The following is a 26344-nucleotide window of genomic DNA, read 5'->3' as shown; positions in this document are numbered from 1 at the left end:
ATTGTAGAAGTTATGTTTTAACTTGTATATTTGTACAGTGATATATCACATATTAATCTATCTTCACAAATTTTTTTATATTTTTTATAACTATTTGGATAGCATGCAAATGCAATAAACGATGGAATGACCTCTCGAGAGCTTAAAATAGTTTCCCTCTATCTTAAAATCCCCACACGACACGAGGGTGTAATTTTGTAAACGGAACATATGACACCTCAACGGTGCTTGTTCATTAAAAAAGATAGCAATAGTATAAACATTAGCTTATTAAAAACTAGCATGGATGTCCCACTCATCAGTATCTGTTTTTATACATAAACCAAGACAAACTAGTTTGAGCCTTGTCAAAATAAATAGGAGGGAGAGGAATTTTTTATATGTTCAGTCGAGATTCGATCTCTTCGCATCTCCCCTAGCTCCCTACCCACACCGCCCCTTCGTTAAGTTGTATGGCCAATTATATTTAAAAATCTAACCTGATATGAAAATACGAACAATTCACTTTATACACTCGAACACCCTCCTACCCTCACATAAGACCCCAGTCTCAAGCGTAAAATATTGAAGTGGACTAAAATTATTTTATTTAATTAAGTGCTAGCCAGGATTTAATCTTAAGACCTCTGGCTCTGATACAATGTTTTAAGTTATATGCACGTACCAACTGGACCTAAAAATCTAAATTAACTGACAAGGAAAGACGGCAGCGCCGTTGCTGATGCCTCAATGGAGCAGCAGCGGTGTAAAGTGGCAAACTGAGTGCACTGCGACGACAAGAACTCGCCTGCTATGAGCTTTCCCGACCCAGATTTGATTTTGGGGTTTGATTTTATTTCATAGTGCATGTTCAGGACGCAATGTGATCTCCAGTGATGAAGATGATTATAGTTATCTTCGTTGATTGATGATTTGTTTTAGTTCAGATTAGGCATAGGGGTCGATGATAACTCTTCTAATTTGGTGAAATTGGTGACTCGTTAGAAATTGAATCTGCGATGTGTTAGTTTCTAACTAGACGAACAATTGAAATTTTGGCTCGACTCTGTGAGCCAGTTCAATGACTTTAATTTGTTTGGTTCGTGGAAGTTTGGAATCACATCTATGCTGATTCTGCAACAAGCAACTCTACTCTTGCACACTTTGTATATTTTTTACTTTAGAAATTTTATAGAGCTTGTTTGCAAAATACTAGCTCCGTCCCTAAATGTTTGACGCCGTTGACTTTTTGACACATGTTTGACCGTTCATTTTATTCAAATTATTTTATAAAATATGTAAAGTTATATATATGCATAAAATTATATTTAAGAATAAATAAAATGATATAAAAATAATTAATAATTATATAAATTTTTTGAATAAAACGAATAGTCAAACTTGTATAAAAAAGTCAACAGCATCAAACATTCAGAGACGGAGTAAGTCGGTTAAGGGAACATGAATATAAAAGCATGCATGATCGATGAAAACTAACCAGAAATTTGTTAGAAATAACCGCAGACCCACCAGCACGGAAACAACAATTAATCTATCATGTTTTGCTTAAGGAGAGAGATAACAGTGGTTATATCACTGTTATATATCTTTCCAATTATCGACAAATGCTCATAAAACCACCCAGGGCAACTCATTTTACTTGTAGTATTATACTACCAGTAGAAAATGGTATTTTTTTACTTTGTTAATTACTTGATTAGCAATATTTGTAATTTTATTTTTTTGCAATAAAAGATCCCAATAAAAAGGACGATATTACCCTTTTAAATTTCTACTACACCTACGTATAATTTAATCATACTCGTCCGATAAAAATAAATCAACGATATGGATTAAATTGTACTACAAGTAAAATACACTGGAGTCAACCCTTACAAGTAAAATACACTGGAGTCAACCCCAACCACTAAAGATGTCTCGTGTCTCCTTGGGAATACTTTCTTTTTTGTCTGGTTATGGATTGTAGAATTTATATTTGAATTTGTATGTTTGTGTAAGTGATATATCTTATATTAATCTATTTTTAATTTTTTTAAAAAAATTAATGACTATTTGAATAGCATGTAATATACGATGGGATGTTCCCTCGAGTGTTTAAAATCTCCCTCGTAAAAGTGTATAATGTTTCCATCCTCCGTCTTTGGGAGTTAGTTACGAACGAAAACACTTGATACTTGCTCTGTTTCTCCAAATTAATTCAAGTTCTTATGTATCGGCAAATTAAAAAAGACAATAATCCAGAAGCCGAATTAATTATAATCAAGACAATACAAGATCGACATCAATCATGCAATTTGGTTGGAGCTGTCCTATAATTACCAACCCTATAATCCATAGTACTATTCCCTTTTTTTTCCTTTATGAAATAAACTAGTGCATGTCTCTGTTCACTGTTGGAGCACTAGCTAGGTAATCAAAGCTTAACTTTGCTTGCTAAACACCACCAATGGCAATGGGAGGCGTAGGAGCATCAACACACTGCTGATCAGATCAAATCAAAGTATCAAACGTACGGCATTAATTCTGAACCTGCAAATTCGGCGCCAAATTGGTAATCACTTACTTTGTAATTAGCTAGCTAGGTCACCTCAGATCATTTCTGCTCTATCGATGATCTGCATGATGATGCACGCAGACGCCTATATAAACCATGCATTGCCTCTGCTTCTTCTTCACTCATCCACACACACAGCTAGATACATACTCCAGCTGATAGCAAGAGGAGGAGGCAGGATTCAGCAATGGCAGCTGTAGCACGAGCTCTGCTCTTCGGCGCCATCGCCTGCGCCGCTCTGATGGCGGTCGCCTCCGCGGCGGACGGCGAGGCGGCGGTGGTCGTCGTCGGCCAGGCCAAGTGCGGCGACTGCACCAGGAAGAACATGCAGGCTGAGGATGCTTTCAAGGGTATAGATGTATACCATGTCTGCAGAATGAATTATTGTAAGCTCTATCGATTACCATTGATCGTGTTGTTCAGGTCTCCAGGTGGCGATCAAATGCAAGAACGGCGACGGCGAGTACGAGCGCAAGGCCGTCGGCGACCTCGACGGCGACGGCGCCTTCAGCGTGCCCCTCGCCGCCGACGACCTCCACGGCGCCGACTGCTTCGCGCAGCTCCACAACGCGGCGAGCAGCACGGCGTGCCCCGGGCAGGAGCCGTCCAAGATCGTGCCGGTGACGACGGACAACGGCGGTAGGGCGGCCAACACCTTCGTCGCCGTCGCCGGCGAGATGCGGTACACGACGTACTCGTCGGCGGCGGAGTGCACCTCGGTGTCCCTGTGCGACGACTTCTTCCGCAAGCACCCCTTCTTCGACTATTTCCACAAGAAGCCTGAACCCGTGCCGGATCCCAAGCCGAAGCCATTGCCGGCGAACAACGGTGGTGGCGCAGGGAATGGTGGTGGAGCTGCGCCGCCGTCTCCGGCCTCTCCGATCTATCACTGAATCAATCATCCGTTCCATTACGCGCGTGGTTAATCTGTCGTTTGGTTAATTGTTGGATGATTAATTTCCCAGCTCAGCTTGTTCGTGCTGAATAAAAAGTTGTGGCATGTGGGTGTGTGAGGGTGAGATCATGTACGTGTTGGAGAGTCCGTGCAGAAGCATTGGCTTACTGGACAAATAATATGTGTTTTATAGTGTTTGATTGGATCTGTTATATGAAAATTAATTTGAATAACATATGATTTAATAATATATTTGTAACATACTAGATTTTCCCGGGAAAAAAATTTGCGAAAATATTTTAAAGTTGTCACCGTCTAGTTGAAGGCTCTTAAGGGGGTGTTTGTTTCTAGGGCTAAACTTTAGCCCCTAGTCATATCGGATGTTTGACACTTATTATTAGACTATTAATAAAACTCATCCGTAATCTTGGACTAATTGGCGAGACGAATCTAATTAGCATATGTGATGCTACAGTAAACACTTACTAATTATAGATTAATTAGGCTTAAAAAATTGTCTCGTGGATTAGCTCTTATTTATGAAATTAATTTTTTATTACTCTATGTTTAATACATCAAATTAGTGTCCAAACATCCGATATGACATGGAGCTAAAACGAACAACCCCTAAATACTTTATCCCACTCTCTTGATATTATCCCGTCCTTCGCTATATATTCACATATCCATCATCAATTCAAATTCCTTCAGTCAAGTCATTGCTACAAACTTCAAACCCTAGACCCTCTATTCAAAATCGTCCAGATCCAAAATCTCCATGTTCATCTTCTATTCCAAAATGTTTCAAATACTCCAAACCTATCTGAAATACTAGAACTCCCAAATTCGTTTATTCGAAATCCTATCAAATCTTGCGTGAATTGTGGCTTTGTTCGCCTGTCTAAATTCCTTCAAAATTCCTAAATCCATTCTCTCTTCTGTTTTGGGCCGAAATCCACCCAGCCCATCTCCCTGGTCCCAGCCTAGGTCCACCAGCCACCCGAGCCATCTCTCTCTCTCTATTTCTCTCTCGCTGCGCCGCGACGCCACCGCTCTGCCGACAGCAGCTCTGCCACGCAGCTGCTCTCCTGGCATCCACGTGTCACCGTCACACGGCGACAGAAAAAGCAAAGCCTCTTACCTCCTCAATCTTAGCCGCCGCCGATGCCAACAAGTCGCCGGCCACGGCGGCATGGCCTAGCTGTCACGCCCAAGCTGTCAAAATTCACCGCTTCCTATCACACCTCTTCTTCCAAATCAAGGTTGCCGTCGCCTGTGCACGATGAACTCTCCTCACCGATTCCCTCTCTTTCCGGAGCCTCAACACCCCTTCCCTGCCTCTGCCGGTCGTGGTAACGTGCGGAGTTTTCGCTAAGCCAAGAAATCGAAATTCTAAATTAAAATAAAAAATCATGTGGTTTAGTCATGAGTTAACTAAAAAATAAGTTATTTAATTAGTTGAACTTAAAGGCCTAGAAATACGTATTTTCATGTTCGTCGTGTCAAAATCATTTAACTGGACGTACAGGTTAGCTGCTATGTAAGCTTGAGATCTTGCTTTCATTTGCTTGTTTCCAGGAGTTTGGTGTTAGTTTGTTGTTAGCTAATTGTGTCGATAGGCCTGATCTGTGCGCATGTTCACAGCGTGGTAGTAGTGTCACGAGTCGCCCGTTGCACGTTTCGATCGTGTGGGATGACGCACGATGTGACGTGTGGCGAGCAATGTGGATCACGTCATCCACCCTTTCCTATTTTCGCCATAAAAGGAGAAGAAAACCCAGAGAAAAGCTACACGGGTTTATGTAGCACATAACTTATGTTTGCCTCTTGTGTCTATTTCATTGTAGCGTCTACTTCTCAGCCTCATCGGTAAACATCTTTGACGAATCACATTTGGTATTATAGTCATGTAGGCTCCGATGCCCCATGGTACCATCTCTCCATCCCGGGTGTTGCGTTGTCTGTCATGATCGCCACCGCCGCGCCAAGGACACCTTGTCCCTGTTCAGCGCATAGTGAAGGAGGTGAGTGGTTCGACCAATTACCTGCTGCTGACAAAGACCAACCATGGAGATTGGGTTCTTATGATGTGTGGCATTTTCCAAGCACGTGGCTTGTGGGAGGGTGTTGAGTATGCAATGTCGAGTTCCAAGAAGACCGCATGGCAATAGAGGCCATCCTCCATGCTGTGTCACCAGAGATGCTGGTAGGGGTGGATAGTGAGCTAGCTCAGCTCGTTATCTTAACGAGCTATAAACCCAGCTTGGCTCGACTCGTTGGAAAGCTCGAGCTGGTTCATTAGGCTCATGAGCCAACGGCACGACCAGTGGAGGGCGGAGGTGCCAGGCATGGATGTGGAGCGCCGATGAGAGTAGTCTATAGGATTGGGTCCTAGGGTTTAATAAAAAAAAATCTGATCCACAATTGATGTTTAGTGGTTAGCTTTTACTATTTGTTTATTATGGACTACTTTTACAGTGTTTTAGTTATCTGGTATAAAATATTTAATTTACTATGGAATACCTTTTGTCAATATTGTGGTCTCCCATGTAGTATGCAAGTTTCAAATGCATGCACCAATTCATTAATCCAATCACCTAACAAGAACCCTAGTCTCCCATGTAGTATGCATGGCAACCATGCTGATGCATGCATTCACGGTGTAGTTATTCACTGCATGCATTCTTGATTAACAAATAACTGTCGTCTATTTGATTTAACATGTCAGATATGGATAACTAGAAAGACAATATGTACAATGAGTCGTCTATTTAGCTATCTACAAGCTATTCAATTTATTATATAAATGGTTATCAAGTGTACATTTGTTAGCTAGAGACAGTGTGTACATTCGACTACTTCTCGGAGCACGACCCTCGTCATGAGACGACTCTCTTCTCTGTCTTCATTAAACACTGTCTACGTTAGCTCAATTTTCTTATATGTATTTATAAAGACATCAGCCGCCTATACAATGTATGTGCCCTAATAAAAACCAAACATCGATCTACACAAAACAAAAAACCGAAACTCCTTCCGAATACCGAAGAAACCGTTTATTCGGTTCGGTTCGGTGGTCGATTTTCGGAAAATATTTGCCCACTCCTAAGTAAAACGGTAGAAACTGGATTTCACTTATTTTGCTTTTCCCATTTTAGCAGCAAAAAGGTTTTGTAACGGCAGTTGCATCCCTCTACTTAAAAACCCTTTTCCCCTTTCCCGTTTCAATCGACCCCACCTCTCGCCCTGGGGAAACCCATGAAACCCTAGCTCCGGCAGCATCAGATGGGCCCCGCCGGCCTCATCGACGCCCGCCTCCCGGACGAGCTGCTCGCGGAGGTGTTCCGCCACGTCGCCGCCGGCGGCGGCGGGGCGGCCAAGGCCGACCTCGACAGTTGCGCGCTCGTGTCCCGCCGCTGGTGCGCCGTCGAGCGCGCGTCCCGGCGCGCCGCGAGGGTCCCCGTCGATGGGCGCGACGGCGAGGCCGACGTCGTCGCCCGCTGCGTCGCCGGGCTGTTCCCCGGGCTCGCCCGTGTCTCCCTCGACAATGGCGTCTACATCGCCGCAGACGCCTCCGCGGCCGCGGCGCACCGAAGTAGGGTGAGCTCCCCCCCACCCCAACCCCCCTGACTGAAATTCTCTTCTTGTGCGCAAAGTTCTTCCATTTCTTGTATTTCCCTCTGGAATTGCATGAATGATCGAATATTTTATTGGTTCATCACCTAGATCCGTGATTATAAGATTTTTTTTCTAGTCACTGGGAAATTACCAGTTTGCCAGAGGTGCATGAAATTTTTTTCTTGTGGTTTGTGTATCAATTTTTCATTTTGCAATTCACTAATGCATTTTTCTTTTAATACAGGCAGAGGGTTGGGATAGCGAAAACCCCAGGTCAGATGAGCACAACCAGTGTTCCGCACCGAGCGTAGATATGCAAGAAGATGACAGTGATGATTTCCACCCAACCTCATTGACTGATGCTGGGTTAATTCATCTCATTGAGGGTTGCAAAAGGCTTGAAAAGCTGACTCTAAACTGGTTTTCGCACATATCTGAAAGGGGGCTGCTGGGAATTGCTAATGGTTGCTGGAATCTGCAGTCATTGGCACTTACGGTAATTTCCTGTTAGTTGTATTTGTCCTATTTTCTTTCATGCCTCGATCAATATTATTTCACATGCAGGATGATCTGCATGCAACTTCCAAATAGGGAAAATGTCCAAAACAGTGAAGAATGTAATTCTTCATTATGGTGAATGGTGATCATAGTGATAGATGCCTCTTTTTTATACTAACTATTTTGTTGAGTGAAAATTGAGGTTCATATTATTTTCCAGAACACCTTAGGTGCTTAGTCTATTATTTGCTGTATTGCACTATTGAATTTTGTAGTGGTCATGACCCCTTTCTGGGGTTTATCATTATTCAAGTCAGCACTTCAGGTACAAAACTTTGCTTTGAGGTTTCATGTTGTGCTTATATTTATGGTATTGTATTCCATTGGGTTATCATTTTGTGTTGTCAACTTTTCTTACAGGGTGGTTATGTTCCAAATCATGTGTTGATTGCTCTTGCGGAGGGATGCAATCTTAAGGAATTAAAGCTGTGTGCTGTTGAAGAGTTGACAGATGAAGGATTAGTTGAATTTGTGAAGATTCGTGGTAAATCATTGGTCTCTCTTGATATCTCTATCTGCAATGATTGCGTAACAGACAGATCCCTGGATGCTATTGGAACCTACTGCCATAAGTTGGAAGTTCTATCTGTGGAGTCCAAGGATGTTAAAGAAAACAAAGGACTCATGTCTGTTGCAAAAGGATGCCAATCATTGAAATCTTTAAAGATGTTAGGGCTTGGTGTTGGAGATGCAGCTTTAGAAGCTATCGGTTCATTTTGTTCTGCATTAGAAACTCTATTTCTTGACAGGCTTGATAAATGCTCAGACAGGTACTTGCTCAGACAGGCTTGATAAATCGACTGTTGCATTTTTAGTTATTTGCAGGGATAAAAGTATTGATTTCTCATTTCTCTTCAAAATTTGATAGCTTATACTGATACTGCATCACAATTATGGCAGTCGAAATGCTGAACCACTTGTTAACATTTGTCTTGAAAATCCAGTCCCTTTTTGTAAAAAGGAAGTTAAATAATGCAATTGTAGGTTTCATACTTACGGGCCATGAGGAATATACTTAAAATGTGGGAAAATTCACTTGTGAGGCATATTTGCCCTCTTTAGCTTCAAATTTTCATGATCGCAGTGGATATTATTTATGATAAATAAGAATGGGATGCTCCACTTAGGCCCTGTGGATATTATTTATGATAAATAAGAATGGGAAGCTCCACTTAGGCCCTGTTTGTTTCACCTATGGACTATTGTAATTTGGATTATTGATCGAGATTATTGGAAGCTAGATTATTATACGCTAAAGTAGAAAGAAATCACAAAGGTGGGTAGTTATTTTAAAGTATCTAAGGGTAGTGAGTCTTTAGCCACCTAATAATCTGAAAAAAAAACATCGTTGCATGAGGTTATCAGATTATAGTAATCTGAGCTCAGATTATAATAATCTGTTATAATAATCAATCTGTTTGTTTCAGCTTACTCCTAATAAGCCAAATTATAATAATCCCAAGCTGAATCAAACAGAACCTTAGGAATATCTCATGGTTTTGATTTCTGTATATCCAGGTATCCAGTAGTGTAGCCAGGAAATTTTCAGTGGGTAGTCCTGTCCAAAATCCAACGTCACAAGTAAATGTGACAAAAAAAATGAATATCACAATAACATATATGAGTACATATTTGGTTAAAATATAATACAATATAGAAATAACATCTTACAACATCGATAATCGAGTAGCTTAACAAGTTTAAAATGTTCAAATATTATAACATAGATAGTTCAAATACAATAGATGTTATATATAAATAGGATATTACAGTGCAGCTATTTAGACTTTATTCTACACCTGTCCTTAGCCATGAAATAATTTATTCTCTTTCTCACTCTCACTAATTTTTGAGAAGATATCCTGCTCAATATATAATATGTCACTAAGCAATGATTCAACAGGTCGTGACAAGCATATTAATTTGAGAAACTAGCAAGTGTGAAAATTTGCAAATCAATATAATCTGGTTCTTTATAGGATTTCTTATAAAAAAACAAAGAGAGTAAAATGCAGTTAGACTGTGAAACAAAGAGAGAGAGGCTTAATTACTTAGTTACTGCCTGAGAGAGAGAGAGAGAGAGACAGTAGAGGCAGCAGAGCAGCTGATGCACTGAGCGGCCAGAGCAAACAGTGAGGCTGTAGCAGCTGCTAGCCATAATCACTAGGGGAGCAATGGGGACAGCGTGCGCTTGGTCGTAGCCACGGGTGCCGAGCGGCAGGGTGAGGCGAGGCGGGCTAGCGCCAGGCGCAGACAGGGAGGCGATAACCGGTCAGCGGGCGGTGGGTGGCGTCGGGGATGTCGGCGCTGACCGACGGGCTGCACGCGCGCAGGTCCAGGGCAGAGCAAGCGGGCGGCGGTGGGCGGCTGGTCGTAGCTGCATGCGTCAAGCGCCGGGGCGGGGTGGGTGATCAGCGACGGGGGCGCAGCGCCGCATTTCGCAGGAAGAGCGGTGATGTCGCCGCTGCTGCATCGCCTCAGCGCGTGCGCGCAACAAGCCAACAAGAGAACAAACCCTAGCTTCTATTTCAAGTAGACTGGACCGTGTTGCTGGGGGGTTATGTTAATGGGCCGATTTCGAGGGGTAGTCACAGGCCCACCTGGACTACCCCCTAGCTACGCCCCTGCAGTTATCCACATATGGCAACATTTGTGCCCATAATGTTGTGGGTGTACTTCGGTTCAGTAAGTGGTCCAACGTCCATTTTTTGGTGTGTTTGGTACACTTCTAATGTCCCAACCAGAATAAAGGCGGTTACTGTCAAGGGTGTCGATGCCCAAGACGGCGGGACCTCGGCTACGTAACTCGTAGCCTTGGCCGGTAGCAGCGTCGGGGTTTTTGCTTGGCTGCCCAATGATGAAAGGGGAGGGAGTAAAAGTATTATTTCTTGCTTAATCCTCAAGAGTAGCGATTACATCTTATATATAGGCACGCAGCCCAAATAACTAAGGAAATAGACTAACTAACTAAGAAAACAAACTCCCTGAATATCTAAGGAAATAAACTAACTAAGGAAACCAACTCCCTGAATCTAGCTTTCCATGCATGCCGAGTGCATGCCTAAACTCACGCCCTATCTTGGGCCCCTGATCGGCGCTATAATGGCGGCCCCACATGACAGTTACTAGTATAAGTACCAATCCAATTGTTCACACAAACAAGCAAGAAGCACAAAATCTTAGAAAAAGTTGATGAGATAAGAATAAGAAGCCGTGGATACCCACTAATAAATGCATAATCTGGCCACTTAACTCTTCAGAAAAGTTGTTTAAGGTTTGGGTGGAAAATTTTCAATAAGTACATCTTGATCTCCTTAATGGATAAATACTTTGAAATATATAGTACTTCTTAAGCAAAACACAAATATTGTGAAATAGCGGAATTACTTATATAATTATCCTGAACAAACTTTCTGCACATGGGTCTTATTGGTTAGAGTTTTAGAACTACAGTTACTTTGGTCAACTACCATATCATCTATAGTCTAGCTTTTTCTATATATGGAAAGTCAAGCAATCATTATCAAAACATTGAAATGTGCCATATTTAAAGTTTCTTTTGTATAGTTCTCTGATCTCTCATGTCCACTGAAGATAAGATTCGTTTACACTATGTTACGATTTGTTTACACATGTTGTTGAAAATTTTTAATTGGTGTATATATTTGCACTAATCCTCTATAAAAACAGCATGTTAAGAGCAATCTCCTGAAACGAAAAGTGGATATATTGGGTAGGACATTTTCTGTATAGATCTAATGCATGACTGCGCTGTAGTAGTACTGTGTTACTTGACAATGTTTATCATGCCCAGCATGTAGTTTGGGAAGAACCAAAGAAGGGACTACAATGATATGTATTTCTTTCTAAGCTATGTTTATTTCCTTACATGTGTGTTCCTTTCATTTGTGACAAGTTTCTCTAGATTTAGATAGTATGTATTAGTGGTTAAGTGAATTATGCAATCTCAAAATCATTTGTTTTCAACTTAAAATTCTCCATGAAATATCCAAAACGGTAAACCCATTTTTAGATTGCATGCATATATAGAAATCCAAAATGTAATTATACTGCTTATAAGGCAAGTAAAAGTCTGATTCTATTGGTTAGTGTGGTTTAAAACCTTATAGCAAAGTTAAATGGTTGGCTGTCATCGAAATGGTGGATAATGAGTTTGGCCTTTGGTGCATTGCTAGAGCATCCAATTTCAGTGAGTTTCTTAGTATAGTAGGTTGCTAACCCCGGTCGGGTAAGGTTGTGTTAAGTTAGTTTCTTGTAAACTTATAAAATATGTTTGTATTCAGCCTCCCTTGCTGTGTTTTCCTCTCTCTTAATGAAATGATACACAGCTCTCATATTCAAGAAAAAAATTCATTGGCATCTACTGATCTGTAGTGTTTGTTGAAAGTTATATGCGCGAAGTATTTATCAAAACCTAGTCGCCTACCGGTTGCACTTTCAATGCTTATATTTGGTTTTTGGAATGGAAGGATCAGTATATTTTCTAGGAACGTATGGCTGCTTAATTTCACTTGGAGTCCCATTTTTCTCTTATTGCAAGCATTGAGTTCTCTCTCCCTTTTTGTGCAACGGTGCGTGCTTTATTTAACCACTAATCATATTCTACTGCAGGAGTCTTTTTTCCATAGCAAATGGGTGCAAGCAGCTAAAAAGCCTAATTATCAAATCATCGGACAAATTCACGGACAAAAGTATTGAACTTGTTTCCCGGAACTGTAAACTGCTCCAACACATGGAAATCAATGGGTGCCATAAAGTGCAAACTGCTGCATTGGAGCATATTGGACAACTATGCACGTATGTTATTTCGTCTTGTTTAGTTAACATATTGCAATCGGCAAATTTTTATTTTGACATGGCACAAAGTTTGTTTTTGTTAACATTTTCCTACCTGGTGCTTGTTCAATATATATAAAGTGGATTTATTATCTTATAGTGCAAGCAAATTTGCTTCCTGTTTCTAGTTCATTAAGGTCTGGACTAAATATATTATGTGTAAAAAATGCACGTTGTGTTGTGGTTAATTAAATTGGAGATTAGGAAAATTGAAGGTGTACTAGTATATGATAACACAATTAATAAGCTTGAATGTTTCAACATTTCCTATTTAACCCGCATGCTATGTTGATGTTTGTACAGAAGCTGTAATCTAAGTTGCATGTCAAATGTTAGTCCAATCGTTTGTATTCTCTTAAATCCAACTATGACTATAGAAACAAAAAGCTGGAACAAGGTCAGCAATTCCCAGACATATATTGGATTTGTTATTCCTGTTAATCACAAATGTTTCCCAAAATATCACTGTGCCTAACAAATGCTTGTATGCAAATATACTTGTAGAATGATCCAAATGATTTTCAAACCTATAGTCCTAAACTTATTAGGGTCATGGTTAAAGACAGACGGTTCTTTTTAGCTAGTAAAACCAATTGTTGTGAAGTATTGTCATTTTACCTCGCTGTATCTTGGCTAGTTACGGGGTAGTTTAAAAAGGATGTTTTTACCTGGTTTGATGTGATGAGATTAGCATATCAAGCCTCATGGCTAGGGCTGGATGTTGAGCCAGCTCGGCTTGGCTCAGCTCATTATGCAAGCGAGCTAAAATGCTAGCTCAGCTTGGTTCATTTAGCTCACAAGCCAAAGCAGAAGCAATTAGCAAATGCATCCACGCTAATCGCAGATCAACAGTGAGTTTGATTTTGGGAAAGTTCAGTCAACAGAAGCACTGACAAAAATAAAATTCACAAATCACAACCCAGGCAAAAACGCAAACAGGTTATGCAAATAACATGCATGAGTCATTAAGTATATGGTTCACAACAAGGCAAACATTGATGAGCACATATATGCTGCAGCCAAGAAACCAAGCAAAATCCATAATGCATACAAGCAACTGGCTCCTCAGTTTGGAACTTAGTGCTAGGCATGCCAACTTATCTGGCTCGTTCTTGTGAATCATGCCTATGGTCACATGGAATGGCACCTAATGGATGGGATGGGGAGTCGATTAGAGATGTCCAAGAGAGGAGTTGGGCACCTAGCATCGCCCTGGTGGGCAGGGGTGGCTATGTGGCTGGTTGAGGAGGGGGATAGTGACAGGCAATAACAAGTTTGCGAGGTAGAGGTGGAGTGGGACAGTTGGCTGGGGGGGGGGGGGGTGCAGCGAGTCTGCGTTTACTGTGCTCGGTGTTGGCGGCATGAAAGAGATATCAGATGACCAGGAGTGGATGCAGGATCTGAAGGTTAGGGGGCTGGTTACCTTCTTCTTCCTTCACTCTTCTTCCCCCTCCTCTCCCCTATTTTCTAAAGGGATCCAGCGTGTAGGGGGGGGGGGGGGTGGGGTGGAGCCCCCACAGCTGAATCCACCCATGCAGATCACTAGGAAAGGGGATCTGGGAGTGGTGGTGGCCAGTGGGGAGAGTGGGGATTACATCTAGGGTTAGAGATGGCCAGATGGGCCTTGTTTTGTTGGGCTATTTGACTGCTGGGCTGGGCTAGAGTGTTGGACTCGTTTGGCTCACGAGCAGCTTGAGCTGGCTCATTATGCCTAATGAGCTAAAATGTTGGCTCAGCTCGTTAATAGTTAGTAACGAGCCTAGCCAAGTTGAGCTGAGCGAGCTACAAGTTTTTTGTCCAGCCCTACTCATGGACATAGTTTGCACATGATACATGTTTTGTAAACTAGAACCTTCACCCTATTTGGATATACTAGAAAATTATAAGATCATAACACTGTGCCCACTGTTATTTTTTTGCTGGGTAACTTTTTAAGAACTGGGTTCTCAGCTGCTTTCATTCTCAAGTGTTCATTTCATTTCTTAGCAATAGGATATATTCAACTTAGTTATGGGCCTCTTTTGTCAAGTATAGGTTTCGGCCTATGTACATGCTACTAATCTTAGCATTTATTTTAGCCTATTTCCTATTTCCTATTATCAAACTATACTTAACAATACAATGTTGACTTTTTTTTTCTTTTGTGTCTACATGTTAAATGCAGGAATCTTCTGGGGCTCACTCTAAGTCGTCTGTTGATTGAGAGTAATGCATTTCTCGGATTTGGTCAGCGTTGCTTCCTTCTCAAGTCTATCTATTTGGACATGTGTTATGAAATAAGTGATGAGGCCATATGTCACATAGCTCAAGGTTGTAAGAACCTGAGAGAGCTTTCTATCATCCGTTGTTATGAGGTACCTTGCTAGTTTGCATTAAACTACGTTTATGATGATTTACTTTACATTTAAGAAACACTGGTTCTATAGCACCAAAAAGTTACCTTCAGATTTATACCACTAAAAAATCGTGACACATTTTAGTACCACCACAATTTTACTTTTCATTTCCAAAGTTGCCACTAACCATGCTGGCAAGATGTGCACATAAAAATGCTAAGACTACCCATGCTGGTCCTGGATTTTTGTCCCCAATCGGCAGTGGATTGGAACTGATATAAGGAAAACAGCCATGGCTAATGAGGAATAATACATGCTTTATACATAATTAGTCACTAATTTTGATCGTATGAATGATGGTAGTAGTATGTTATTGCTGAGTTATGCAGACTACTATTATAGTTTGTCTCAGGGTGACCTTGCAGAGCACGTTGTGTCTTCACATTGTCCTGCATATCACAACTATTATAAGATTACTATATTTATCTGAATAGTCATCATCATCATCATGGCTTGTTCCAATATTGTAATTTATGCTGTTAATCAATAATGTAAAAAAAACTTATTATTATTATTATGCAAAATAATAATACAGTTGTTATGGAATATGATTTATCTCGAGAAACATGCCTATTGCCTATTGAACAAAATATTAATGAGAGGCTGCCGATTGACTTTGAATGCGCTGGCTATCTCCTAAACCGGTGGTTCTTGCCTATTTGTTCCTTTAGAGGCTATAAATATGGAAGTTGAACACCGCCGAGGGGAGGATCCTGAAGTCCATATTTTTTCAAATATATTTTGTTTAGCAAAATTTTCATTATATTCACAACACTTCCAAGGGGATAATTGAAGTCAGGTCCCTTTGTTTGGACATTGAATTTCTGAGTAATGGATTGTTGATGCCATTTATGGTGAGAATAGACCACCCTCATTATTGCCATGGGGATGACCCTGCTATTGTGTTCATGGAGCCATTAACAGAGGAGTCACCGGGCAGGGCCCTTGACCTTGATGTCATAGCCCACGTGGATCTCATTGACAAGAATTTTGTTGTCCTGTGTGATGAATCAAAGAATCCCTTTGGCTAGGCAAAACTATCGCATGTCGACTCCACATTTCCTGGCAGTATGTTGCAAGGAGTACATTTCCATCCGCAAGCACTTGTGCTTGTGAGTATTTCCTGAGACCCTCCTGTTGGATGGAGAGATCCAAATATCCTAAGAGGAACATTGAGTCATCATCACTTTGTTGACGGCTTTGTTGATGAGGGTTTAGTACAGGACTGAGGAGTCTTTTCCCTCACCTCATGAGTCTTAACCATACCCCTTCTTCCTCATCTGATGAGGGAATGTTCTCCCCCTTTGTGGACTGTGTCATCTGCAAGGTCACAGTTATCTTTGACATTTGTGCTGAGGCTGATGTTTATTCTATGACCGAGATGTGTCAAACCAACACCAGAGTGCACTACTCCCAAACCGGAATATGGAATGAGACAATGTTTTTATTTTATTGTAACTTGGCATGTATATATTAAGTTGAAGTTTACCTCTGCAGATTGGGGATCAAGCAATAATATCAGTAGGTGAGAATTGTAAAGAGCTTAGAGAATTGGCCCTCCATTGTCTTGTGAGGTAAATGCTTGAATCCATGATTCACTATGTTACATGTTCTAATCGAAGGATAACTTTCGTTCATTGTCGTATTAGGTAATTATTCCAAATTTCGAATCAAATGTTTAATTGATGTCCTGGCAGTTCAAAGTGAAAGCTATACAGTTGCATGTCTAGTTGTTTGTCACCAATTTTCCCGTTTTATAACCCTTTTACTTTGAAGTATTCTGATATCATTGTGTTCTGTTTTTATTTTAGTTATAAAACCTTTTGTGCTAGGTGAATCAACAAAGTTTTCCTGACATTTGGCTTCCATTTACAGGTTAACTGATGCAGGGCTTGCTGCAGTTAGTCAATGCAGTTTCCTTCAGAAGTTGGTTATATTTGCTTGCGAACAAATCACTGATGACGGACTTACTTCCATTATAAGAGAGTGCCATGATCTAGTCCATCTGGGTATAAGTGATACCAAGGTCCGTCTCTCTCATATTCAACACTATGGTAGAAGACGTTGATTTTCCTGTTCTAAAATGACCTCAAAAATTAATTTTGAGAAATATATTATAGAATTCTCTACATGCTTGTTTTCCTGCATTCGTGCATAGCAAAAAAAGGCATTCATTTCACCCCCTAATGGTCTGCACTTTCCTTCAGAAAATGGGTGACACCACACTAGCAAAGGTTGGTGAAGGCTTTCCCAAACTGAAACATCTCGTGATGCTTCGCTGTCATGCGATTAGCGACATTGGACTAGCACATATTGCCAGAGGATGCTTGCAGCTGAAGGTGTGTGTGGTGTTCCAGTGCTCTCAGGTTACTCCAGCAGGCTTGGCAACCCTGGCTGAGGGCAGCTCCAGGTTGCAGAGGCTCGTTGTTGAGAAGGGCAAGGTGCCCGAGGAGGCCATAGAGAAATGCAGAATGATCAATGGTCGGCTCGTCATTCTTAATGGTAGATATGAAATCGACGTTTTTGGGGAGCATTGTGAAGAAAATCTTTTGCTTGTTTGAGTTCACATACATGTAAAATGTCAGAACGTTTTAAACAAGGGCATGGTGCCATGGTGGATTGGTTGAATTGGTGGTTTTTACTGTTGGGATGTTTCATGTAGTGGGCAAGGCCAACTTGGTATACCCTTAATTAATGTTGTTATTTCCTGAAATTTCTGGTCTAGTAATAAGCATCTCAGGTTGAATTTTGTGGTTTTTAATAATAGTTTATTTTTCAGTCTTTGTCTTTAGATCGCTAAGACCATCACATAAAAGTTTTTTATAAATTATTTTTTTAACTATCTTGAAAAAGCCAAAAAAATATTACTTGCTGGACTGGAAGCTTAAAAGTTAGTCCATGGTTAAATAAATGCAGATCTATATTAATTACTGGGGATCAACACTACTGTACAATGCGTACATCTACACCAACTTGGTTGAATGCACACATGAGTATATTGAAGGTGACAATTAACCCCACACGATGTCGCTGATGGTCGTTTGCATCGCATGTGCTTCGACAATTATGCATCCACGTAACTACGCCCTCTACTCATATATATATATATATATATATATATATATATATATATATATATATATATATATATATATATATATATATATATATATATATATATATATATATATATATATATATATATATATATATATATATTCTCTTCATGCCAGATCTCGCCATCTCGATCGGGCCTTGTCGCGAATTTCCTGATTTGGATGAAAATTTAGTAGCAACTAAAATTGATCCATTCAATAGATTTCCTGTAAAATGCTTCCTTTTAATAGAAATAAAGTAAATGATCGGTTTTTAAACTTATTTATATTACTGGCATATTACCGTACGTTGTAACGGATCTTATTAAAAATATCATTAGTATATTATTAAAATAGAGTTAATAAAGTGGTTTGATATATATGTCTAAGTTAATTTTCTTTTAGAAAAATAAGAGGAAGTTTATGATGAAGTAGGTGACAGATTCATCACCATCACTGGAGTTCCCTTTTATATTAGTAGATGTATCGTCTAAATCCTCTTTCTCGGAAAATACATGCTAGTTCTCATAGCTCACTAGAATATGTTATTCTGATCCTATACTGCCATAGGCTCTCTACAATTAATTTCACGTGTCATCGTTTACGTGGAGCATACTAAACATATTTTAATGTGACATCGACACAAACTTTATGGCAACTGATAATTAGGACCTACCTAGGACTTTTTCTTTCTGTTATCTTCTTTTCTCATTATCCGTTTCTTTCTCTTTTTTTTCCCTAAGTTAATTTCCTCTTCTTCCATATCAGTGCCACACATGATTCTAAAGGGTGCGTAGCGGTTTAGAAACAAAATAATATATTTTAACAAATTTTGGAATATTTTGAGATGGTGCAGATTTAGATGCACACGTGAATAAATTTAGGGACCTATTATATATTTAATGGAACAATATTTATAATTTGAATTCCTGCTATAGTGAAATTTTGCTCATGAGACTGACCAGGGCGGTTATACCATAGTTTCTGATTCCATTCTTAAATAAGAAAAAGACTAAAAACTGGCTTCTACGTACATCCAAACACCATTAGTTTCGATTTTCGCGATGATAAATTAATATCCCAGTGGTCACAATTGAACTGAATGTACTATGTTATACTACGTACGTGCTACTTGTATACACTCTACACCACTGCATCACTCCTAGTGATTAAAGCGTAGATAGCTTCCTATACTATACGCCCCCCGTTAATTACTTCGATGGCGCCATCTTAACTCCATGAACATTTACATCGATATCATATCGATTCATCATCACGTCGACTCGATCGAGCTGTAAACAAATTAATAGCCAATGCTGAGAGGCTGACCGGTTCAGAGACTTTTTTTTAAGTACTTTGTCATATTAGATGTTTGGATGGTAATTAGAAATATTAAATATAGACCGATAACTAAAGTAATTACATAAATAAAGGCTATTTTATACGATAAATTTTTTAAGCCTAATTAATCTAGAATTAACAAATGTTTACTGTAGTATTACATTCACTGATCATGGACTAGTTAGGCTCAATAGATTCGTCTCGTGAAATAGTCCAGAGTATGAGGTGGGTTTTATTAATAGTCTATATTTAATACTTCTAATTAGTGTCTAAACATTCGATGTGATAGGGACTAAAAAAATCAGAGGAAACAAACATGGTGTGAATCATATCAATGTCCAACAATTCATAATGCAGTCTCGTCTATATAAGCAGTTCATTGGACGCTCTTGGTGTTCACTGCAACAGCACACTAGTATTACTGTAGTTAGCTTCGCCATGGGAGCGAGATGGCCGCTCCATGACGCGGCGCTGATGCTGGCGGTGGTCGCTGTTGTGACGACGGCCGCTGCAGCGGCGGCGGCGGGGTCTGCCGGTGAGACGACGGCGGTCGTCGTCGGCGCGGCCAAGTGCGGCGACTGCGGCAGGAAGAACATGGACGCCGAGGCTGCTTTCAAGGGTAAGTATACTTTGGTATGAATGGAACTTGTACATAGGGATCAAGTACATGTTCTTGATGGACCAATATGGTATTTGACAAAATTAGTAACGTCGTTTGTAACTAATTTAAGAGTATTGTACATGATTTGATTAATTGATTTGGATATAAATAACCATCAAACCATCCATATATATGTGTATTACTTGTTTGCGTACAAAGACATCGAGAGTCTCGTCGGTTCGAAGGATTGGTAGAGAAAAATCGAAGGAATCGACCATTTTATATGGAAGTACTTAAAAAAATCTTTCAGGATAAATATATCCTAACATGTTGAGCCCAAATCTAAGTATGCTTACCAGACGCTCTGGCCAACTGAAAACCAACATGGCTATTTATATTTATGTAATGTTTTATTCATTTTAAGGAAATTCATATATCCAGTGCCTTTTGGTCTAGAAAGAAACTAGTTGTTAACCAGTGCATTTGCAAGATCACTTGTGAAAAAAAGGCACCCCATCTTTTGGATTTTAGTTATAACCCAAAATTTAAATTTTCAATCTTAAATTAAATTTAAAGTTGATTTTGATGTTATTCACCGAATTTTATTTTCCAGTTTTGAGTTATAGATCTCTATAAAAATGCATATAAAAGTTTATTTGCAAATTATTCTCGTTTATAATTATACCGTTTAACTTTTTTTCGCCAGTAACTAAAGGTGATGACAAAAACAAAAATTAACCGCACAAATAAAATGTGGTATTCTATATTTTTGTGGTCAGGCCTCAAGGTGGCGATCAAGTGCAAGAACGGGAGCAGCGACGAGTACGAGAGCAAGGCCGTCGGCGACCTCGATGGCACCGGCGCGTTCGCCGTGCCTCTCGACGCCGGCGTCCTCCGCGGGGGCGGCGGCTGCGTCGCCCAGCTGCACAGCGCGGCGAGCAACGGGCCGTGCCCCGGGCAGGAGCCGTCCAGGATCGAGCCGCTGTCGGAGGGCACCTTCGTGGCCGTCGCCGGCAAGACGCTCTCCCCGTCGGCGGAGTGCGCGTCGGCGACCATCTGCTTCCCGTGCCACCGGACCCACATGTTCCACAAGAAGCCCGGCTTCATGCACAAGAAGCCCATGCCGGAGTACCAGCCTCCCTCGCCGGTATACGGCACGCCGGCGCCGGGATGCCCGCCTCCCACGCCGGAATACGGCCAGCCGGCGCCGGAGTGCCCGCCTCCCACACCGGAATACGGCCAGCCGGCGCCGGAGTGCCCCCCTGCCGACCCGGGATACGGCCAGCCGGCGCCGGAATGCCCGCCTCCCACGCCGGCATACGGAACGCCGGCGCCGCCGGAGTGCCCACCCGCCACGCCGGAATGCGGCCAGCCGGCGCCGGAATACGGAACGCCGGCTCCGGCATGCCCACCTCCCACGCCGGAGTACGGCGCTCCGCCACCGACATGCACCACTCCCACGCCAGAGTACGGCACTCCGGCGCCGGCATGCCCTCCTCCGACGCCGGAATACGGGATGCCGACGCCTTGGCCCCCTGTCAGTCCGGCGTACGGCACGCCGTCGCCGACGCCGATCTACCGTCCGCCGGCGAGCCACTGAAGGAGCTAGCTAGTCCACTGCTGCTGCTCCATTTCGCTCCACTAAATAAATTGATGTATTTCTAGCTATAGCTAAAATCTATCTGTGTGTCTCTTGCTACTTGGCATTTGGTATCTCTGAGATGCTTTCCATGGAGATGATGAGTGATTTAGTGCTGTGGATGCATTAATGTTTATGGCAGATTTGGAAATGTACTTGCAATGAATTAATGTTGAGTTTAAAATGTCTCTCCAGTTTCATAATTATCATCGCTTTGGATAAAAGTGTGGTCAAACTTTTAAATCTTTGACTATTAGTAACTTTTAAAATATTTAGTTTGAAAATAGGACAACATGTATGGTTATGGATAAGTCATAACGAGAACTTTACTAAAAGTAAGCACTTGTTTACATTTTATATATTTAAATAGAAAAATCATAGTCAAATATAGATTTAGAAGATTGATTGTGTCATTATCCAAAATGAGAATAACTATCAAACTGGAGATCGAGAACATATTACAATAGTAATTACTGGTGAAATGTATTTATTGAGACCTTGGGTATTGGTCTGGAGTTCCTGCAGCAAGATGTTTAATAAATCGTGTGCATGGGTTTGTTTTGAATCGATTAATTAAAAATTATTTTGCTTTTGCGTTTTTATTATATATAATTTAACATATATATAGCAGCAGGTTTATGGGGTTTATGTAGATTTTGATCTATGAAAACTCAATTCCTTTTCAAATATTTATGTTCTTGAACAAGGTAGTGTTCAAAAGAAACCACAGAAAAATAGCAACAGGGCAGCAAAACTCAAAATGTGGTTAGCAGTTTTCAGCTCTGCAAGACAGGCATAAATTAAAGAGCATAACCCTCACAATTCCCTTTTACAAGTTGAGAAGTCAAAGAAGATGACTTCCAGATGTCCATAGATGTGTGCACACCATGAAATGATAAGACCGGCCTCATATATTGTTTTTGTAGTAAAAGAGATTTTTGCTGAAGGCCAGGTAATTAAGTAAATAATGCATTCTCACTAAACACAGAAATTAATCTCACCAACTAACTCCCCCAACTCCAGCCATTAATTCTTGTATTTCTTTTTCTCCAAAAGAGACCATCTGAAGTTTAAAACAATAATTCAGGTCATGAAGTAAAGCTACTGTATACCACTTCCCCAGTACCGGAAAACATGTCACTTTATGATCGGAAGCATGGCCCAGAAAACTTATCGCTGTTGAGTTCCAATCTCAATAGAAGTTTTTATGGACAATAATAAATAGAATGTCATTTAGATATTTTTGATGATGTGGCAAAGTATTAATGAAAAGAGATAAAATGAGTTTCATGGAGACAAAACATTCTATGCACAGTTACGTAGATAGCTTGTATCTTGCATGTAACCTAGGAAACAACGATAGATGAAACTATGCATTGAGAGAGGAGTGTTTTGTTGCATTTTCAAACTTTTTAGATGACATGTCACTCTAGGTAATTGTGTCCATAAAACTTATATCTCATCAATCGTCATCTTCTATTTAAATTTCTTTCCGTTCTACCTCTAACCACCGTCTCGGTGCCACCATAAATCATTACTAAGGAGTACTATAGTTAATTATTCTTCCTCACTTTAATTTTTGCTAAACAACATAGAACAACATTTATTTTGGAACTGAGATGCTATTAAAAATTGTACTGTATTTTATATTGTTGCTCTAGTAGGCAATTTTTACGCTACTAGCCATGACGGTCAGATCAGATGGAACTTTATAGCCCAGTATTATCACAATGAGACCATCATTTTGACTGTTTTAAGATAGGTGTGAGTTTTTACAAGCCCAGGGATTGAATTAGGAGTAGAATATATGACCAATCATTAAATTTGAACCGAGGTACATAAACTTGTAAAATACACCATTTAACATTGGTTTTCACGATGATGATATATAAATTTTCACTTATATGATTGTTCACTGCATATGCCCTAAAATCAACTCTCATCGCTCTCACATTGCACCAAGGATTATATAAAGAAATCATCGTCATCTTAATTGGACAGCCATATCAGTGCTCGAGCTACATCGTATGTACTTTGGACCTCAAGTGACATATTAAACCAATGTCAGAGACCTGACGTGCATTTTGCAAATTCATGGACTTATATAACACAACGGTCTAAGTTTAAGGATCGGCCGTATATTATACTCCCTCCATATTTTTTTATACGACGCCGTTAACTTTTTATTTCTATTTTGACCATTCGTATAATTATTAATTATTTTTTATAATATGATTTATTATTATAGGAACCTTCAGTATGTCTTATAATTTTATATATTTGAATATAAATTTTGAATAAGACGAATGGTCAAACATGAACTTAAAAATCAACGGCGTCTTAGGTTCTTCCAATGATTGACTTAGCACAAGTATTCACAAGCTGGTTGGTTTGGTTCAGTTAGAAGTGCAAAGGAAATGATCATACAATGCCGTGTGTACGTGTAACGAGGCCTTCCATACTGCTAGTTATTGCACGGTAACCTCGCCGTGAGAGTGAGAGGGTTTGTCAATTTTCATTCGGATATATATTTGAAAAAAGTAGAAGTAATATATGATCTGTAGCGTTATTTGATGAAAAAAGATTGTGAAAAAAAATTTAAGTTAACTGCAATTTTGGAGCCTAACAAAAAGGAAGTAAGAAATAGGAAAAAAAATGGATGAATGTGCTGGGGGCTGGGCCAAAATGAGCCCATGTAAACCCACCTGAGGGAAATTATTCCCCCTCCCAGTCCCAGGCTGGATTCGTTTCCCAAAAAAGATTTTGGATTTTTGTGTGTATGCTTCCAAAATTCTTAAACATGTGTTTTGTGCAAAAAAAAAAAAATCTATATAAAGTTCCTCATCTGACATTTTCAATATAGAGCAGGGGCGAAGAGAAGTAGGGCGGCTAGGGCTGCAGCCCTATTCCTGCTTCTAAATATGCACTGGAATTCTATTTTAAAACTTCAGAAACTAAAAGATATAGACAAATTATATAAATTCAACTAATTGAGCCCTATGTTTGAGAAAATTCTGGTTCTGCCACTAGGGAAGAGGAGACACTTTGAGCCGTGTTATTTAGCGCGTCCATTGATTCACTGCATTTTGCTCAAATTTCTCTCAAATTCAGAGAAAATGGTCATTCGGATCAAGCTTCCATTTTTCTTTCGTATTTTGAAATTGTAAACGCCAGTCAAGCCGAAGGCTTACAACTGTTTATCCCGTTCTATTAACAAATCAGTTAGATGCAACCACTCACCCTCTTGGTTACACCATCCAAAATTCCAAACAGGTGTACACTATACAAGCTAGAGAACAGAGCATTTCTGGTCAGAGATTATAGATGAGCAGGAGCGGCCTGAACTAGTTGGCCAGCAGTGATCATCGAAATGTACATTTATTTTTTTAATGTTGCACAAAAGACAGGGAAGGCAGTCAAAGATGTGGTTTGACACAATAAATTGACACTCATAATCCCACCACATTTCTGTTCTAGTTGCCTAATTGTGCAGTAGAATTGAACGCAAGGTCCTAAGGCATGTCTTAATTCATAGTTTTATGGTATAGTTATCAATACTATAAATAAATTAGGTAACCGAGTCAGATGAGTTTTATGGGGATCAAATTCTTTTCATCTCATAAAACTCCCTCATTTAATGACACTGTTAACTTAACAATTTTGTTAATGTGACACCCTATTTAATGTGCATAACACCCCCATAAAATATGCATTGAGACTACCCTAACTATTGACTAATACTGTCACTAAGGAAAGATTGATACTAACATTTTACTTAAAGCTTCTTCATAAACTGTTGGATCGAACAGTCCAAAGTACACACTCAGACTGTACTAGCTGCCACTCTGAATTGAATGTCTTTTCTTCCTATGGTGAGTTGGTGACTTACTGATGTGGCCGGGTGTGCCAGACACGGCACACAGGTACTGTAGTAGTCACCACATATTCAACTTGAACAATTCAAGTAGAACTTAGGGTCAATTTTTTTTCCAAAAATATCGCATCGAATTTTTAAACACCTAAATAAAGCATTAAATATAGATGAACTAAAAAAACTAATTACACAGTTACAGAAGAAATCTTGAGACGAATCTTTTGAGCCTAATTAGTCCATGATTAATCATAAGTGCTACAGTAACCAACATGTGTTAATGATGGATTAATTAGGCTCAAAAGATTCGTCTCGCGGTTTCCAGGCTAGCCGTAAAATTCGTTTTTTCATTCGTGTCCGAAAACCCCTTCTAACATCCGGTTAAATATTTGACGTGACGCTTCTCCCAAAATTTTTCTCAATCTAAACACCCCCTAAAGCCTCTGCCCCATTCTGCAAACACATCTCCTGTACTTTCAACAGGATCTCAACGACAACAAGTTCTTTCAATGCAGCCAATTGTTGTTGCAGACTTTCTGTTGGTCATCTCATCTCTGCATCTGCATTGCCCTCAAGTTAAGGGAAGAAGATGAGTTCAGTTGCCCAGTGCCAGATGCACAGAGGCATTCCCAATCCCATGCAGCTAGAGCAAATCAACTTTTAACGGCATTAACTAACAATCTGCAAAGCCGGTGCCAGATTTTGGTAGCTCAGCTGATCAGTGATCACACAGTACACTCTCTAACCTTGCTAGATGCAATCATGCAACTGCAATTTAATTTTACTCTCCTGAGTGAGAAATGCTTTGGTTGCACTTGCAGTCTTGCACTTGCATGCATATGAACATGAAAGAATGCATGATTAATTGCTGTGCAGATTTTGCATGCTTCTTGATCACTATATAAACCCAGCACTGCCT

The 26344-nt window shown here is 40.2% G+C and overlaps 3 protein-coding genes across 3 annotated transcripts; all 3 read left to right on the top strand.

The window, feature by feature from the left end:
* Positions 1-2690: 2690 nt before the first annotated feature.
* On the top strand, positions 2691-3682 carry LOC102719233. Its single transcript, XM_006661569.3, has 2 exons — positions 2691-2904; positions 2978-3682. Exons 1-2 carry the CDS (start codon positions 2742-2744, stop codon positions 3445-3447), a joined length of 633 nt encoding a protein of 210 aa, XP_006661632.2. The 5' UTR covers positions 2691-2741; the 3' UTR covers positions 3448-3682.
* Positions 3683-6676: 2994 nt separating this feature from the next.
* On the top strand, positions 6677-17632 carry LOC102705287 (F-box/LRR-repeat protein 4-like). The gene is made up of 8 exons (XM_040528185.1): positions 6677-7049; positions 7312-7563; positions 7986-8395; positions 12258-12443; positions 14647-14836; positions 16376-16452; positions 16754-16904; positions 17086-17632. Exons 1-8 carry the CDS (start codon positions 6735-6737, stop codon positions 17437-17439), a joined length of 1935 nt encoding a protein of 644 aa, XP_040384119.1. The 5' UTR covers positions 6677-6734; the 3' UTR covers positions 17440-17632.
* Positions 17633-19704: 2072 nt separating this feature from the next.
* LOC107305034 (extensin-like) lies at positions 19705-21742 on the top strand. The gene is made up of 2 exons (XM_040528350.1): positions 19705-19933; positions 20695-21742. Exons 1-2 carry the CDS (start codon positions 19753-19755, stop codon positions 21513-21515), a joined length of 1002 nt encoding a protein of 333 aa, XP_040384284.1. The 5' UTR covers positions 19705-19752; the 3' UTR covers positions 21516-21742.
* Positions 21743-26344: the final 4602 nt, after the last annotated feature.

This window comes from Oryza brachyantha, chromosome 10, assembly GCF_000231095.2.
Source record: "Oryza brachyantha chromosome 10, ObraRS2, whole genome shotgun sequence".
Classification (NCBI taxonomy): domain Eukaryota; kingdom Viridiplantae; phylum Streptophyta; class Magnoliopsida; order Poales; family Poaceae; genus Oryza; species Oryza brachyantha.
The sequence above is the reverse complement of the archived record's forward strand: the minus strand, read 5'-3'. Positions and strand labels throughout refer to the sequence as shown.

Bases quoted from the DNA above. Each gene is read 5' to 3' on its own strand.
- LOC102719233 (XM_006661569.3), top strand. From the start codon at position 2,742: ATGGCAGCTGTAGCACGAGCTCTGCTCTTCGGCGCCATCGCCTGCGCC. The intron at 2,905-2,977 runs GTATAGATGTAT...CGTGTTGTTCAG, and splicing joins GGCTGAGGATGCTTTCAAGG to GTCTCCAGGTGGCGATCAAA.
- LOC102705287 (XM_040528185.1), top strand. From the start codon at position 6,735: ATGGGCCCCGCCGGCCTCATCGACGCCCGCCTCCCGGACGAGCTGCTC. The intron at 7,050-7,311 runs GTGAGCTCCCCC...CTTTTAATACAG, and splicing joins CCGCGGCGCACCGAAGTAGG to GCAGAGGGTTGGGATAGCGA. The intron at 16,453-16,753 runs GTAAATGCTTGA...TTCCATTTACAG, and splicing joins GCCCTCCATTGTCTTGTGAG to GTTAACTGATGCAGGGCTTG.
- LOC107305034 (XM_040528350.1), top strand. From the start codon at position 19,753: ATGGGAGCGAGATGGCCGCTCCATGACGCGGCGCTGATGCTGGCGGTG. The intron at 19,934-20,694 runs GTAAGTATACTT...TTTTGTGGTCAG, and splicing joins CGCCGAGGCTGCTTTCAAGG to GCCTCAAGGTGGCGATCAAG.